The following is a 16,252-nucleotide window of genomic DNA, read 5'->3' as shown; positions in this document are numbered from 1 at the left end:
TTCTGACTTCTTTTCTCATCCTAGGTAAACAGTCACTTCCTTACCTCATTCTGTGTTCTTTTTCTTAGAGGGCTCTCCAAATTGTATAAGCTTCAGTTCCCAGAAAATCTGGACCTAACCCTGGTGATGCCTTTATTTCCCATGTGATCCTGGGCAAGTTACTTAGCCTATCTGAACCATTTCCTCTTTGGTGAAACCTAAATGAGTTTGGGCAGGTGAGGACTCAGAAAGCCTCACGCCCTTGTTCCAGTTCTGAAACCATCGCTGGAGGAAGTAGCCCAGCCTCATGAAGATGAGGCCAGAACACACGGGTAGGGGAGGATGTAATACACGAGAAATAATGGTGAGCAGCGAATCCAGTAAACCTTAAATCCAAATAATTGGAAATAATGTGGTTGTTGCAAATTCTAATGCAGTCTGTAAGAAAGGATTTTTGTAATAGGAGAGACATTATTGCAAGAACAAATTTAATAACAAGCTGTATCTATAATTCCAGATTATTTCTGCCAAACCTGGGAAACAGGGAAGGAGAAGGAATATAAACATACAAAGTCCTTCATCTTGATGAGGATTTGAAATTCTTGGCGTTGATAAATACAGGCTCAGATATTTGTTAAACATGGAAAGTATCAAAAATAGTGGAATGAAGCAGGAATTAGAATGTCTGCACGTCCCTCCTCTTTCACATGAGGCAGACTCAAGGCCTGCTGCTGGGCATGCACAGGGGTCCCAGCCGCTTGTGCCCCCTGTGCTCTCAGCTCCCTCCTGGCTGTTAGCACATGGCTGGACACAGGGCTTGGGGAGTGGCTGCTGATGGCTCCGTGCCTCCTGCCTCCTGCCTCTGGAGCAGCAGGTCCCAGCCAGGTCAGAGAGCTGAGGGCAACAGACTGGCTGGGGGCAGATCAGGGAGGTGACCAGGCCCGGCCAGAAAGTCAGATGAGGCCTGACATGAACAGGCCCACCCTGCTCAGACCCAAACATTCCATAAACCGACACATTCCACAGAGCTGGGCGTGACTGCTCCCAGCATTACAGGCCAGGCAGGCCAAAGAGCAGGTCCTTATACCAACCCGGGCATCACAGAGAAGCAGATGTTACCCCCAAAACTTGGGTATCACAGAACGAGATGTTACCTACATAGCCCCAGGTGACCCAGATTGAAGCACCCAGGAGGAAACGGTGAAATTAGGATTCTAGTTACGAAAGTCACAGTGACTTATGTGGGGGTCATGGTCAAATGTGTGAAGTCTTGGCAATGCATAGAGTACCAGTGAGTGTGTGCAGGGTGCGTTTGGTCTTTAAAGTCAGAAAACGCCCATGTGAGGGGCCTGGGTGCCTCCCTCCACCAGAGTCCCTCACCCAGACTGTGGCTCCCTGAGGGCAAGGTTTGGGACTTCCTGAGTCCAGAAAGCAAGTGTCCCCACTGAGCTGAGACCTCGTGGGGCCCTCACACCAGATTTCCTACAGGCCCTGCCCCACCCAGATGTCCTGAGTGTGATGCCACCTCCATCCCCAGTGGATCTCCCCTCGGAGCTCAGGTCTCTGCCTCCAGGGGGCGCCAAATGGACACTTCTTGACAAAGGCTGTTCAGCCCCAGTTCAGGCTGACTGGGGCTGGGGAGGAGACGCTAGTGCTTTGTGACTGCACAGATGGCCACAGCTGAAGGGGCCCAAAAGCTGGTTAAGTCCATGTCCACCTGGCAGAGGTGGTGGCTGAGGCTCAGAGAGGATGCTCCAGGCAAGTGGCAGAGCAGGGCTGGGATCTGGTATGCAGGGCAACCTAGCTTACTGGTGTCCACTTTGCTACCCTAAAGCCCCAGGAGGAAAGATACGCATTCCCTCTGCACAGGAAGGCCTGGTTTCAGGTCAGGAGGGGAGACCCTCTTGCTTCAGAAGTGGTCAACACAGCAAAGCCCCAAGTAACTCCTTGGTGCAGATGAGCAAACAGAGACCCAGAGAGGGTCAGCCACTTGCCTGAAGTCACACAGCAAGTTAGTGGAGGAGTCAGAATTGAAAAACAAGGCTCCTGACAATTGATCTCAAGGCTAAGGGCCCAGAGGAGGTACTTGCTGTGGCTGCCTCTCTTGGCCAGGGCGGGACCCTGGGACAGCTCACACTCTGAATTCTTCGAGCTTCTTCTCTGGTCCCGACAGGAACAATTGCTGCGGTGGGTCAGGGTGTGCCACCACCTTGGCCCCCTCTTCTTTGTCCTGCTGCCTTAGGATGGCCAAAATCAAGGCAAAACAAACCAGGGAGCCCGTCTTGAAGAAGAACTGGAGTCCAATAAACCTGGGAAAGAGCAAGGGACACTTGGGCTCAAGACCTGCCCAGCTAGGGCTTGGATGTCTTCGGGCTGGGGGCAGAATGGGGTCAGCAATCACCCCCCATGTCAGGTCAGAGACACTGAGGCCCTGAGAGGAGGAGAGGCCTCCAGCCCAGGGCAGCGGACTCTACGTCACGATAGCCTGGGTTGGGGAGGTGAGGGAGCCCCTGGAGTTGGGCCAAGGTGGCCCTTCCCTGGAAGAGGGGGTACACTGTGCAGGAGGAGCCCTGGGTGAGCAGCAGGAGCCTGGGCACCCTCCCTGTCCCATGCCTGGCAGCCTTGTGGCCGGGGCCAGCCCTGCCTCTCTCCAGGTCCCCTGAGGGCTCAGGGGGCCTACGACTGCAGCGTTGGATTGCATGCCCTCTGCCAAAGGAAAAAGAGGGTTCATTCTCCCCTGTTTGTCCCACTCAGGGATTTTCAACCAGTGTGCTGCAAGAATTTTCAAAACAGTTGGGGACACTGACTTTTTTTTCCTTAGATTGTCAGCTAAAAAAGTGACCATAGCCATCACAATAGCCATCTGATGTGAATGAATCACAGCTATAACTTTTTTTTTGTCAGGTTGGCAAAAAATCTATTTTTGGTGTGCTGCAAAATTTTAGTAATTTGTTTATGTACCATGAGATGAAGAAGGTTGAAAATCGCTGGTCTGACTCACCAAGTTTCCCATCTAACTGCCCCTGGCCTCTAGGATGTCCCTGGACAGTCCTGGCCCACAGGGACCATGCCCCACCCAGAGCTGCATGCGACCAGCTCCATGCTTCCAGCCTCGCTAGCAAGCACCCCAAACCTCTCAATCCATCCCAGGGCCAGCAGCCTCCCTGCCTGCAGGCTTCTGTGGGCTTCCCACTGTATAGGTGGGAAGACGGAGCCCCGAAAAGGCAGGTCTCACAAAGAGGGAGAAAGAGCTGGTCCTGGACCCCAGGCCTCCAGTGCTGCAGATGGGGCCTTCTTCCCACCCCACCCCAATTTCCTGTCTCTCTCGCTGCCGGGCTGCTCCCCTGGTTCTTCCCACATGCGGCCGTGATGATGCAGTTCCTGCACGGACTGCCGTCAGACAGCTTGGGTTCGAGGCCCAGCTTCTCCGGTCATTAGCTGTGTCTTTGGGCCACGTTAACTCCTAATCTTCCATCAGCTCAGCACTGGATACAGTGCTTGTCACCAGCAGAACTTCCTCCCCCAGCTGGTGTCCTGCCCGGGACCCCTCCAGTACTTCCAGCACTCTTCCCACAGCCCCCTGGCAGCCCCTGCCCCAGGTCTCACCGGTTCCGGAGCAGGTCATGGTCATAGTAGCGGCAGACGGCCCGACGGCCGCAGCTCCGGACCCAGTGCAGGCAGGTGGTGTCGATGGCGCTGCCATGGATCACAGGGCTGGGCATCCAGGCTGGAGGAGGACAGGCTCAGGACACAGAGGGTCTGGCATTCCCGCACCCCACCCCCTCACTACCTGGCATACACAACCCCTAGGGGGGCTCCGGGCCACTGGAGAATTCTTGGCCCATGTCTTTGGCCCTCAAGCCCAACTCTCATCTTGCTGCCTCCCTGGGGGCTGTCTAGCTGCTCACACACCCATCTCCAGTACCTGGGCCCGACCTGCCTCCCTATGGCCCTGTGAACCCCAAGGTCAGGACCTGGGTCCCACTCATCCCAGTGCCCCCAGGCCCGGCGCATAGTGGGGTCTGGACCGGTGGTCCCAAGAGGGCTCCTTACCCAAAACTCTCAGGAGCATGAACTGGATTCCCACGGCCAAAGTCTTGTCTTCTTTCTTCACTCCCCTAATAAGCAGGAACATGGGTGACACGAGAATCCAGAGGGCTCCAGCCCTCACAGGACTCCCACCATCCCCTTCTCTCTCAGCACCCACCAGCCTTCCCCTGGCCTCAAGCTCCTTGAGCAGGATGGGGCCAGGCCTCAGGCTCCACACTCCATTTCCGATCAACCTGCAGAGCCGGGTCCCCACGTACCGGGCACAGCCACTGACGGTCAGGGCCGTGTGCTGATCTCCCTGTGCTGGTCACAGATGCCTCCCCTCCCTCCCCACGCCCCGGCTCCACCAGCGTCCCCCCTTCCCCCTACACTTGACAGAGCCTGGAGCTGGACACCAGACAGGCCTCATCCACTGTGATGCCACAGCTCCGGGGGCCCTGACAACCACTGGCTCCTCTCCTAGGTGAGACCGGCTGCTGGCATTAGTGGAGCACTGACTACGGGCTCAGTCATTCTCTGCTGCAGCCCCCCTGGCCCCCATGAAGTAGGTGTATCATCAGCCCCATTTTACCAATTAGGAGGCTGACAGATTTTTGGACTGGTGAAGTGACTTGGCCGAGATCCCACAACTGATGGCCGTCAGGAGCTAGAGTTCGTGCAGCATATTGCCTGCCCTCGCTCCTCTTAAGCAGGCTGCCTGCGGGGCACCTGCTGACCCTACTTCCTCTCTGCGGCCAGACTACTGTATGGGTCTACTTGTCTTCTAGTGTTTGTAAGGGACTCCTTCCCCATTCTAATTTTCTAGAAACCATGAAATAAACCAATCCAAGCATAATGAAAAATTGGAATTATCCCTTCTATGAGGTCCCCTTATTCAGCCCCCACCCTGAGAGCTGCTGACTTTGGCCTCAGATGACAATTTGTCAGTCCCAGCAGGCACCCTCAGGACAATAGCCAGAAAGATCTTGGCTACTGCTCAGCCAAGAGGCAGTGCTCAGCATGGCTGGGTCCACAGTGGGCACTTAATAAGTGCTTGTTGGCTACAAGTGGCATTCACGTCGTGAACAATACCGATAGGATTTGGTTTTCTGAACGAACCTCTCCCGGCCTGCCCAGACCGATAGGGTGGGGGCTGGGAGTCACGTGACCCTGTGTCAGGGAGGCAAGGGCAGGGCCTTAGGTGTGGCTCCCCTCCCCTGGGACCAGTAAGGGTCTGGGCTCTGGGCCCCAGCACCAGTATGCTCCCCTTGCTACCCAACACTTGCTACGTGACCTGGGGTTAGCTCCTGAATTGCTCTGAGCTTCAGTTTTCGTATCTGTAAAGTGGGAAAAAACTTCATCTCCACAGCTTGTCATGAGGACGAGGCAGGACAGTGGGAGTCTGGGCTGTTGTGGGAGCCCACCCGCAACCCTCCTTCTTCAAAGCCCTCCCTCAGGATTCCTTGCCCTGCCTGCAGTTAAGGACCTCTTGGTGTCCACCAGCTCTGGTCCACCCCTGCACTCACCTTAGGATGAGCATGAAGGAGGGCGTGTGGGTGATGCAGGCCAGGGCTGCACTCAGGCTGACCAGGAGCATGAAGGGCAGCACCAGGTGGCTGCAGGCTGAGTCGCAGGAGCCTGCGGACACAGTGCCGTGCCCCACCATGCAGCTGCAGTTGGTGTAGAGAACCTGGGGTGGAAGAGGGGAAAAGAGCCCTCAGGAACCTCCAGGGGCAAGCAGCTAGCCAAGGGCCCAATGTGCCAGGAGGCTGGTGAGAGACCCAAGGGCACCAGCCGGCTGAGTCAGAGCTGACAGGGGTATTTCTGACCCCTGGCTGAGCCAGGGTGGCTGAGCAGCCAGGCAGGTGCCCAGACTCAGGCCGTCTGCACCCAAATGGGTTGGGCCTGTGCTGTGGCTGTGGGGAGAGGGGGAAGTGGCAAGGAGGGAAGGGGGGGTGCCTAGAGGAGCACCACCCCCAACACTGCACACATACACACTCACACCTTTACACACACGGTCACACACACCTTCACACATACACAGTCACACACATATACACGTACACATTTGTACATACACCACACACATACACGGTCAACAGTCACAAAAACATATTTACATATATATGCGCATGCATTTACATGTACATGCTCACAGATACCACACTGATGCACTCACACATACACATTTACACATGCATGCTCACATAGACACTGTATACACATATACATTGACATACACATTCATACACCATAGGCACACATACACACACCGTACAGAGTGAGCAAAGGTGTGTTTACAGTTGTTGGTATGGAGTATGATTATTGATAAATAAAAATACAAGAACAGACTGTTTTGTATACTCACAACTCTAAACCTACCTTTGCCCTACCCAGTGTATACATACACACACACAAACACACCAGACACACTACACACTCGCACGCAAACACACCCACACACAACACATACACCACACACACACACACACACACACACACAAACTCATTCTTTTACCGGGTGATGTCAGATGTTCCAAATTCCTGACCATGTGTGCAAGGAATCAAAACAAGAAAGAGTTTTGGAAAAGGAACTCAGATTTTTTCAGCTGTGTTCCCCACTTCCCACTTCACCGAGGCCTTGCAGTATGTCGGGCTCCACAGTGGACCCTCAAGGAGAGACGAAGCCCAGGAGGCAGAGATGCAGCCCGCACTGCGGGAGACCTGGTTCGGCAGGTGAGGGCCAAGGAAGGCTTTACTGGAGGGGGCTGTTGGACTTGTGTCTCAAGGAAGGACAGTTTGCCCAGAGGAAGAGTAGGATGAGCACAGGGAGAGACAGGTGCAAAATCACTGAGGAATGAGGAATGAAAGACCCATCGACTCTCCCCTTCTGCCCAGAGGCGGAGTGCAGGAGCTCGCAGCAGAGGGCAGCGGGGCAGGGCTCAAGGGCGCGCTGGGGTGACATCGTGAGAGAGGAGCCTGGACTGCTGTCACCAGAGACACAGCAGACCAGGTGCCCTGCCAATTATCCTGCTGGCAAGGACCTAACATCCTGGACGAGGTACTGGATGTATGGCCCTGAGTGCACCCGCAAGCTGGCAAGCAGTAAAAAACGCTGAGCACTCAGGCCGGAGCGCAGGAGGATGAGCAGACTCCTGAAAGCAGCTTCGGCCCCAGAATCTGGTGCAATGGAAGGCAGCCTTCTGAAGTTTGGGGGCTTTGGGGCCAGAAGATGAGTCCAGACTCTCCCTCCTGCCAGGGTGAGAAATCTAATAGGAGGCTCCCAGAAAACTGGGGCCCCTTGAAGGACTGAAGTATGAATGAAAGCTGACTTCTTTCCAAACTGCCAGGAAATGCCCCAGGCTGGCTGAGAGTATATTTGATTGCATTCCCACCCTCCAGGTGGCCTGGGAAACCTCTAGCCAAAGATTCTCAGAGAAGTGGTCTAGACTGACAGTGCCCTCAGGTGCCCGACAAAAGCAAATCCAAACCAGGAAACCTCGCTTTCCCTTTTTCTTTTTAAAGATTTTATTTATTTTTAGAGCGAGGGGAAGGGAGGGAGAAAGAGAGGGAGAGAAACAGCAGTGTGTGATTGCCTCTTGTGCACCCTCTACTGGGGACCTGGCCCACAAGCCAGGCATGTGCCCTGCCAGGAATAGAACCAGTGACCCTTTGATTTGCAGGCTGGCCCTCAATCCACTGACCCACGCCAGCCAGGGCAGGTTTTTCTTTTGTTCCCCATATATCAGTTTCCTGATCAGTGTGCCCCAGGGACCCTCGGGCTTCAGCTAGGAGTCAGGTGTGCAGGGATTGATCCCAGTGTGGCCTGGCTGGCTTGGCCGGGGGCAGCTGGAACCCTCCAGGCCTCTCACCTTCAGCCCTGGCAGCCTCAGATACTTCCCAAAGTGAAAAGGTTTGGGGAGCCCTGAGGTGGATCACTGGGAGCCTCAGGAAGGTTCTAAGCATGGGAGAGAAAGGACGAGATAGTACAAAAGCTGCTCTGGCAGCTACAAGGGGAGCGGCATGGAGAAAGGGGTGCTGGTTTGAGGCAGAGAGCAAGGACACCTAGGATTCAGCCTCAGGTGGGTGGGTAGGACTCCCGCTCTTCCCACCGCTCTGCAGAGCTCCTGTGCATGACGAGGCTGCGGCTCCACATGTGCAACCTCCCGAGCACGCAGCATTTGGACTTTCACCTACAGGCTGAGCAGCTCACTGGGCTGCAGATATAGCAGAGGAACAGGAAGGTGGAGAACGAGCCAGGACAAAGTTGCTGGAAGGGAAGCGCCCTGCCTGTTCCTTGTCTGAGAGGCTGGGATGGACACAAAAGCTAGGCCTTTCTCTGAAGGATTTTCCCAGGTCTGATTCTATGGCAGAAAGTTCTTCCTGGGAATGATTTCAATCTCTCCATCTGCCTCTGCTTCAGCCCTACCCCCCTGAGCCCTAGATCCCGCCAGCCACCCACCTTTGCCCATCTTTCCCCTGGTCACTTACTCATCCACAAAAGGTTACTTAGCACAGCTGCACTGGACATGGGCCCACTCACCCCTGGGCCCAGGAGCTCACCGTCGGCCAAGCAGACAAGCTCACCAAGAGACACTTCCAGGCCAGAGTGAGAGTTCCTGAGTGCTGAGCAGGGCTCAGATGCACCCTCCTCCAAGTACTATACCAAAAACACAGCCTCTGAGGATGCTCTGGAAAGGGGGCGGGGCTGGGAGGTCAGAGCCCTGGGTTCTAGTCCCAGCTCTGGCACTAAGGCTCTGGGCAATGCCTGGTCCTTCCCGGGGCCTCTGTTTCCCATCTGTCTAATGGCATAAACACAGGAGTGGCCATTCCTGAAGGCTTAAAACTCCCCAGGCACTAAGTGTTTTTCATGCATTATGTCACGTGGCTCCTTACCATTTAAAGAAGTCATCTGGGGAAAGCGTTTAGCACAGTGCCTAGCAGGTAGTAGGCACTCACTGCCATCACCTCCACTTTACAGACCAGGAAACAGAGACACAGTCTAATTTGCCGAAGGTAACCGAGTGGGTTAGAAGAGGAGTGGGGATTTGGGATTTGAGCCGTGGCCTGGCCTCCGCGCTAAAGAGCCCATATGAACGGGAGTACACTGTCCCCTGGAGGATTCTGCCTCAGACACTGGGGCCTGGAGGCTTCTGGAATGGTCTCAGGGAGGTCAAACCAGGTCAGGACAGTGAGTGATAGGAGGCTCCGAAGGCTGGATCACAATTATTCCAAATGTAAACAGTTTACACAGCCCGGGTGCTGCCTGGCTGACTTCTGAAGCACGGGCAGCCAGGTGCTTGGCTCTGCAGCAGCCAGTGGGGACCAGGCCTCTCCCTGCAGGAGCTGCAGGCTGGGATGCAGATGCCAAGTAGGACACAGCAGCAGGTGGGGGACTCTGGAGAGAGGGAGGTGTTGTCATAACAACAGGCCTGACACTGCAACCCCCACACACAGGCTTTACAACCTGGGGGCCGGATGCTGTCTCCGTGTGTCATTCGGTGGGACTGAGGAGAAAGGGGAGGAGGAGCCCGCCAGTCTCGGTGGCCTCTCTAATGTTCACACAGAACGCAGGACTGCTGGCGACACTGTCCCCTTTCCCACCCTGAGAGCTCCTGGAGAGCAGGGCCCCTGCCTCTGGGTCCCGGGCCCAGAGGATGGCTGACTGAATGGGCTCCCTGCGCAGCCTCCCCTCTGGCCTCCCCATCTCCCAGCCTGCACTCTGCTCACCTTCCTCCACACCCCGGTCTCCGTGTGATCAAACCCAGGTCTGACGCTGTCACCCCCCTGCTTAAAAGTCACCCAAGTCTCTCCATGCTCTCTGCATAAAGTTCCCCCTCGTGGTCTCACACTGGAGGCCCTTCCTGATCTGGGCCTTGCTTTTCCTCCACGGACCCTTGCTTCGGCTCCAGCAAGTTCTTTGCAGTTTCATGAAACACTATATTTGCATGTATGTGTGTATGTGCCATGTAACTCTCTGCTTCTGCTCCTCCTCCTGCCTGGAGAGCCCTTCCCTAGTCTGCCTACTCACCCTTGAAGCCTCTGGACCCTCCCAGGTGGGCTGTGTCTCCTTCCATCCTCATCTGTATTTGTGGGGACCACTTCTCCTGCCCAGCAGCATCCCTGAGTTCTTTCTCTCTGCATCTCTCCTGCATAGACAGCTGGGGCCAGACCTGTTCACCTCTGTGTTCTGGGCACTGGCACATGGCTGGGCCCAAGCTGGCAATAAAAGCTTATTGAGAGAATAACATTCTACATCTGCCAGCAGAAGGAAACAGACAGAGAGCCAGAAAGTGCAAATGTTCAGAGTGGGAGAGTGTGACAGGCACGCAGTGACAGGGAAGGGCAGAGCCCATGAGAGGCAGAGGGAGCATCCGGAGGCCTGACCTACCTGGCTTTTGTTCGGAGCCTCCTGGACCACCTGGCGGGTGCAGCCTGCATGGCAGGGTGTGAGGAACTCCACGCGGGTGCCGGTGTGGCAGACGGGGTTAAAGTCGTCTGTTGGGCAGGAGCAGGGCTCCATGCAGCCTGGAAAGAGCTCCAGCTCCGGCTGGGCACTGCAGGGAGAGAAGGCCAGAAGGGTTGGCCTGGCTCTGCCTCCCTCGGGCCACGAGCCGGACGCACCTCACCCCCAGCCTGGCTCCCCACCAGAATGAGCAGCGGCCAGCAATTCCCACCCCGTACAGGTTTTTCACTGTCCATGCTGCTCCCTGACACGGAGGTCATGAGCTCCTTGCAGTGGAGGTGCGAAAGCAGGAAGATGGGCTGGAAGCTCCAGGGGACCTCCCTCCCTATGGGAGAGATGGGGAGCAGAGCCTGGACCAGAGGTCTCTGAGACCCCTTCCAGCCCCATGAGCCTATGGCTGTTTGCACTGCTTCTGTGGCCATCTCTGCTCTTCAGTGCCCCTTCTTCAAGGAGCATAAGATAAATCCCGCCCAGAAACTAGTCTCAAGTGAAAAGTGCCTTTTTTCTCAACATAGATGGATTACTTCTTTTTCTTGGGAAATTAGAGCTATGTGTGTGGGAGTCAGGATACCTGACTAGCTGGGGGATCTCTGACCCGCTCCTGACTCTCTCTGGGCCTCAGTTTCTCTGTCACCTCGGCAGAGGGTCCCCCACCCCATCATCCTCCTTCAGTCTTGTGACCTCTCGCTCACTGTCACTACCCTGTCACTGTGTCTAGGGCACGTTTTTGTCCCACCTGCCTTCCTTCTGAGATCCTGCCCCTCAAATCCCGGGAGAGCCCCCATCTCAGTCAGCCAGGACCACATAGGGCAGGAGATCAGAGGAGAGACTGAGTCCCAGTGGCAGGTCACCCTGGGAGGGGCAGAGGTGCCCTGGGACTCAGAATTCAGCCTGGCTTCACAGCCTGAAGGGAGAAAATCTGCAGAGGAGCCAATGGCCCAGCTGCAGAGGGGCCAGCTGGAGGTGCTGCGGGCCTGGGGTGGGTGTGTGCGGGGCCCAGGCGGAGGGGCTGGCCTGGCCAGCTCCATGAAATCTCAGTTCCTTGGAGAGGAGAGTCAGCAGGGGCTGAGGAGGCAGCCAGGACAACAGCTGAAACAGCCCATAGCCAGAATCTGGGGTGGGGGCGGGGAGATGGAACAAAGGCCAGCCTGCTCCCTCCCGGAGGTGGGGTCTCCATCTGAGCCAGCAGGCCTTGCCTCCTTTCTCCTGCCCCGGGGGAGGGGGAACAGACTGGCACTGTCTGAGTGGAGCGCCCATCAGGAGGTGGCACCGGGGACCTCTGCCCAGGGTGTAGCCCTTCTCAGAGCCCCGCTGCCTGCAGCTGGAAGGCTGTGCGGATGAGACCTGGGGCTCGTCCTCGGCCCCTTGCTGCTGCTGGGAGAGCCCTGGCTCCAGGCAGCCCTGGCTGCGTGACTTCACCTTTCTGAGCCACACTGTCCTTATCTGTGGCATGGGGATGATGGCAGGACCCTCTCTCAGAGATCCCGTGAGGGTCCAATGAGGAATATGAGAAGAGCTGGGTGGGGCATTGGGCGAGGGGCAGACCTCTGCTCTCGGCAGCCATGGGTACTGTTAGTGGGACCAGAGCCTGAGAACTTCTGCTCAGTTTGTTCCACTGGTCCTGAAATGTGTCTTCAATGAAACGGGACCCAAAGTTCAGTGAGTGAATTGCAAGAATACAGATGTCAACACGAGTGAAATGAGATGTCAGGGTCAAGGTGAGAGGGAGAAGAAAAGAGAAATATGGCATGTGGTGTATAGGCTGATTTTTTTTGGAAAATGGTGGTAACATAGCCATTTACTTTTTATTCCAAAAACCATTTCAAGGCCCTGGCCTCATCCTCAGACCTAGGGCCCGGCAGAGGCCTCCTGCTGCACCAAGAACAGGGCCCTGCACACAGAAGGCCCCACCCTGGCCGGCAGCGATGCCTCCCTGGGGGAAAAGGAGAAGGAAAAGAAGGGGGAAAGGAGAAGCGGAGAGGTCCATGAGGTGGGACCTGGGACAAAGAGGGCCAGGGCTGAGCACTTCTGGAACCTGAGCCAAGCCCCCACCCCGACCCCTGTCCCACGGAAGGAGCCCCAGGTGCAGAAAGCTGGCACCTAAGACACCCACAGAGAGGCAGGAATGCAGAAGTTGGGGAGTTCTTGCTGAGTGCTGGGCCAGCCTAAGCCTGGAGCAGTTCCCAGGAAAAATGAAATCATTCTGGAGAAGAGGCCTCGACGTAGCTTCTCACATCCTTTCCAAGATGCTCCCAAGGGGAGAAGGTATGTGTGGGGGTGGAGGCAGGCACTACCCCGCATAGGTGGAAAAGTAATTCTGGAACTTTAGGGCTAGGGAACAACAGAATTTAGCACCCAGGCCCTACAAACCAAAAATCTCCGAGGTCTCCAGGCCAATCCCTTCCCAGAGAACAAGTCCTCCCTGCAGTGTCCCTGATAAGGGTCCCCCGGTCCCTGCTAGCCCCCCAGGGATGGAGAGCCTGCTCCCTCCTTCCTTAGGCTGAGCTGGGCTTGGCCCCTCGATGCGCCCCACCCGCACTGGCACTCAGGGCTTGCTCACTCTGGAGGTGCTGTGCCTGCAGGTGGCTGTGCCCTGACCGAGCCTCCATCTTTCCCCAAGCTGGAGCTGTCCTGCAAGCAAAGTACCTTCCACCCCTGCCCCTTCCCCCACTGCCTGACATCTTCACTGGAGAGACAAGTCCCAGTGTCTACTGGAGACAGTGCTATGGGGGAGGTGAGACTTGAGGTACCCCGCTGGCCTGGCCTTGTCTGGGCTGCCCCCCTTCCCTGTCCCACCCTCTTCCATGCTTTTGCTCACATGTGCCCTCTCTCTCTCTCTCTCATACTCACCCAGGCTGATGGTTGATGCCCGCGATGTGGTGAGTAGGGCAGCCCATGAAGAAGAGAGGCAGGCTGAAAAGTAGGCAGGACAGCGCCCCCAGCAGGCAAAGGACACTGCAGTGCACAGGGCCCAGGTGGAGGCGCTTGACCAGGATGCCCCCCACTATGATGCCCACGATGGCCGAGGGGAAGGAGAAGCAGCCAATGAGCACGTTGGCGTAGGATGCTGTGACGGAAAACTGGCGCTCCAGGAACTTGGGCAGGAAGGTGGCCATGCCCGCCGCCATGGACGACAAGCACACCTGGGACAGGACCACCAGCAGGAAGATGGGGTGGCGCAGGGTTCGCAGCAGCACGCCGGGAAAGACTGTGGGGCGAACGGGGAGGAGGTCAGAGTGGGCGCTGGTCATTTCTGTTCCCTCAAGCCCCGTTCAGTTGAAACTGTCCCTTTCCTTCCACCCCATCCCATTCCATGTGATTCTGTCACATTCAGTTCTATCCGATTACATCTGACTCCTTTCCATCGAATTCTATTTTATTTTTGAAATTCTGTTTCATTCTATTCCATCGACTTAGATTGCATTTTATTCAAGTGTGTTTCTTTCCTTTCTATTCTGTTCAGAATTCTATTCCACATCCTTCTGTTCCATCCCACCCTGTCTGATTCTGTTTGGTTCCTGCCATCCCATTTCGCTTCATGTCTTCTGTCCTACTTACTCATCTCCTCTTCTTTCTTTTCACCCAGCCGTTCCCACCCTGTTCTGCTACAGCTCTTTCCAAGCAACCCAGGCCTTTGTCTTCTGTTCTGTGTCCCCAACAGGGGGCCACACCCCCTCCCCTGCTCTCCCCATCCTTAGTTTATGTTTCTCCACAGCACTTCACCTAACATACTACACACTTGACTCATTTGGCCACTTTTTGGCCATGCCACCACAATGCCACCGTCACTGAGAGCAGGGATTTTTGTCTATTGCGTCACTTGCTGGATTTCCAGAGCTGGGGGCACAGCAAGCACTCAACCAAAGTTTATAGAATGAATGAGCGAACCAATGCATGGACACACAGGTGAATGTGTGATCAAATACCCAAATGTTGGGGTGTCATCTAGACCTCAAGGTCAGGTGAAAGCTGAGCAGGCTGGCTGCCGGGCGGCTTCCTGCAGGTGGGCAGGGGTGGGGTCTGAGCACTGGGAAGACCTGGGGAGACTGGGCAGAAAGGAAAAGGAATTCCTAACAGGGGCACAGCAGGGGCAACCGCATGGAGACAAGGACAGAAGTGGTGACCTCCCCAGGCACTTCCTGGCTCCTAGCCCAGAAGTTCAGCATGCTAAACGGAAGGGCACACAACACTGGGTAAGTCCCGAGCTCTGGGCTGCAGGGCCTTCATCGGCAGGGGCAGCCAAGGTGACAGCCGGGAGTGCTTCTGTTCTGACATGTGTGACGCTCTCCACCACCACCAACAGAGAAAGATGAGAGGCGGAAGTTACACAGAAGGTGTGTGGGACAGAGGCGGACAGTCCTGTCTAAGAAGAGACATCAGAGAAGCCAGCTGCTTGCCGGGCTGGGCTGGTCGGGAAAGATGGCCACGGGACTGCACTGGGCCGAGTCCCCTTCTGTCCCTGCAGTGGCAGGGCCAGGGCCTCTGTCTTGGGAGATCTGTGCCTGTCCTCAGAGCACAGCCAGAGCCAAGCCAGCGATTCCTTAGCTCCTGGGTGGGGCCTGGAGCTGTTTTCTTGGGACAAACAGCCCAGGCAGGGTAGGTGGGAGCTGGGGCTGTGGAATTCCCCCTTCTTCATGTCCAAGGCCTGCCTCCTGTCCCTAGTCTCTCGTCACATACACGGAGCATTCGGCCAGGATTTGAAGCAGGGACTGTGACACTAGGCTTTCACCCCAAGTCGCTTCCTCAGTCTCCCTCCCTCCGTCCCTCCCTCCACGAGCTGCCCTGTCCAAGATCGACCCGGGCCTGGCCCAAGCTGCACCAGTGCCCTCACTGTACAGGTGGCAGGGACTCACCCAAGTTCACCTGCAGAGGCCAGGGCAAGGCCAGAAGTTTCCGGGGGTTTCCTGACTCCTAGTGTAAGGGCCATTCACCCTTCTATACCCCAACCCCACATTCCTGGGCCTCTGACTGCCTGACTCCATCTTTTAGTTGCTTCCATCCTGTTTTCCTGTGCTATTCCCCTGCAGTACAGCCTGCACCCATTCTCTGTCTCCAGGCCTGCAGCCTGTAGCCTGTCCCTAGAACAGGTGGGAAGCTCTTAGAGGGCAGAGCTGAGCCTTTCACTTAGACAGAGATACCTGAAGGGCAACTTCAGGGTACACCTCTAACTCAGCGGTGTGTCTTCTCCACTAGACGGGGGCTTCCCTTAGCTTAGCACAACGTCTCCTCCCGCAGACAAGCCAGGGCCTCTCAACTCGATGCCTCCCCCATCAGACAGGGGCCTCCTCCAGCACAGAGGCCAGGTCTCCTCCATTGGACCAGGCAGGTTCTCCTTCCACTCAGGGACTGTGTATCTTCCATTGGACAGAGACCTCCCCCAGCATAGACACTGGTCTCTCCCCTCAACCAGGGCCTCTCCCAGCTCAGGGGCTACGTCTGCCCTATCAGACAGGGGCCTTCCTTCGCTCAGGGACTGTCTTCCTCCAAGAGTTTCCAGGCGGTCAAGGCCAAGCCTCGGGATCAGACTGGTCCCTCTGGAGCTCAGCAGAAAGCCCAGCAGCCAGGTTGGCTGACCGGCCACAGGGTTTGTGGCCAGCACTGACTCGGTTTTCTCTAGGCTCATGTAGAAATTGAAACTACCAGAGACTAGTTGGCCCAGGACACCAACTCCAGGATTCAGTTTCAGCAACTGGTTCCAGCTTCCCTCCGGGCAGGAGACAAAGCAATGATTAATAAGCTCTTCCACGGAGCCGCATGCCAGCGCCCTCCAGCAGTGAA

At 56.1% G+C, this 16,252-nt stretch overlaps 1 protein-coding gene across 2 annotated transcripts in view; it reads right to left on the bottom strand.

Moving 5' to 3' along the window:
- Positions 1-390: 390 nt before the first annotated feature.
- Positions 391-16,252, bottom strand: part of SLCO2B1 (solute carrier organic anion transporter family member 2B1) — a 59,405-nt gene continuing 43,543 nt past the window's right edge. For both annotated transcript variants that reach the window (XM_045818183.1, XM_045818182.1), the window contains exons 9-14: positions 13,325-13,682; positions 10,400-10,565; positions 5,535-5,698; positions 4,033-4,097; positions 3,586-3,706; positions 391-2,288 (exon numbers count right to left, since the gene is read on the bottom strand). In XM_045818183.1, the coding sequence (XP_045674139.1) occupies positions 2,111-2,288; positions 3,586-3,706; positions 4,033-4,097; positions 5,535-5,698; positions 10,400-10,565; positions 13,325-13,682 (1,052 nt within the window). In that variant the 3' untranslated portion in view covers positions 391-2,110. The remainder of the gene's footprint in view (positions 2,289-3,585; positions 3,707-4,032; positions 4,098-5,534; positions 5,699-10,399; positions 10,566-13,324; positions 13,683-16,252) is intronic.

This window comes from Phyllostomus hastatus, unplaced genomic scaffold (assembly GCF_019186645.2).
Source record: "Phyllostomus hastatus isolate PE091 unplaced genomic scaffold, TTU_PhHast_1.1 phas_scaffold_317, whole genome shotgun sequence".
Lineage (NCBI taxonomy): Eukaryota > Metazoa > Chordata > Mammalia > Chiroptera > Phyllostomidae > Phyllostomus > Phyllostomus hastatus.
This window is presented reverse-complemented; position numbering and strand designations above follow the sequence as displayed.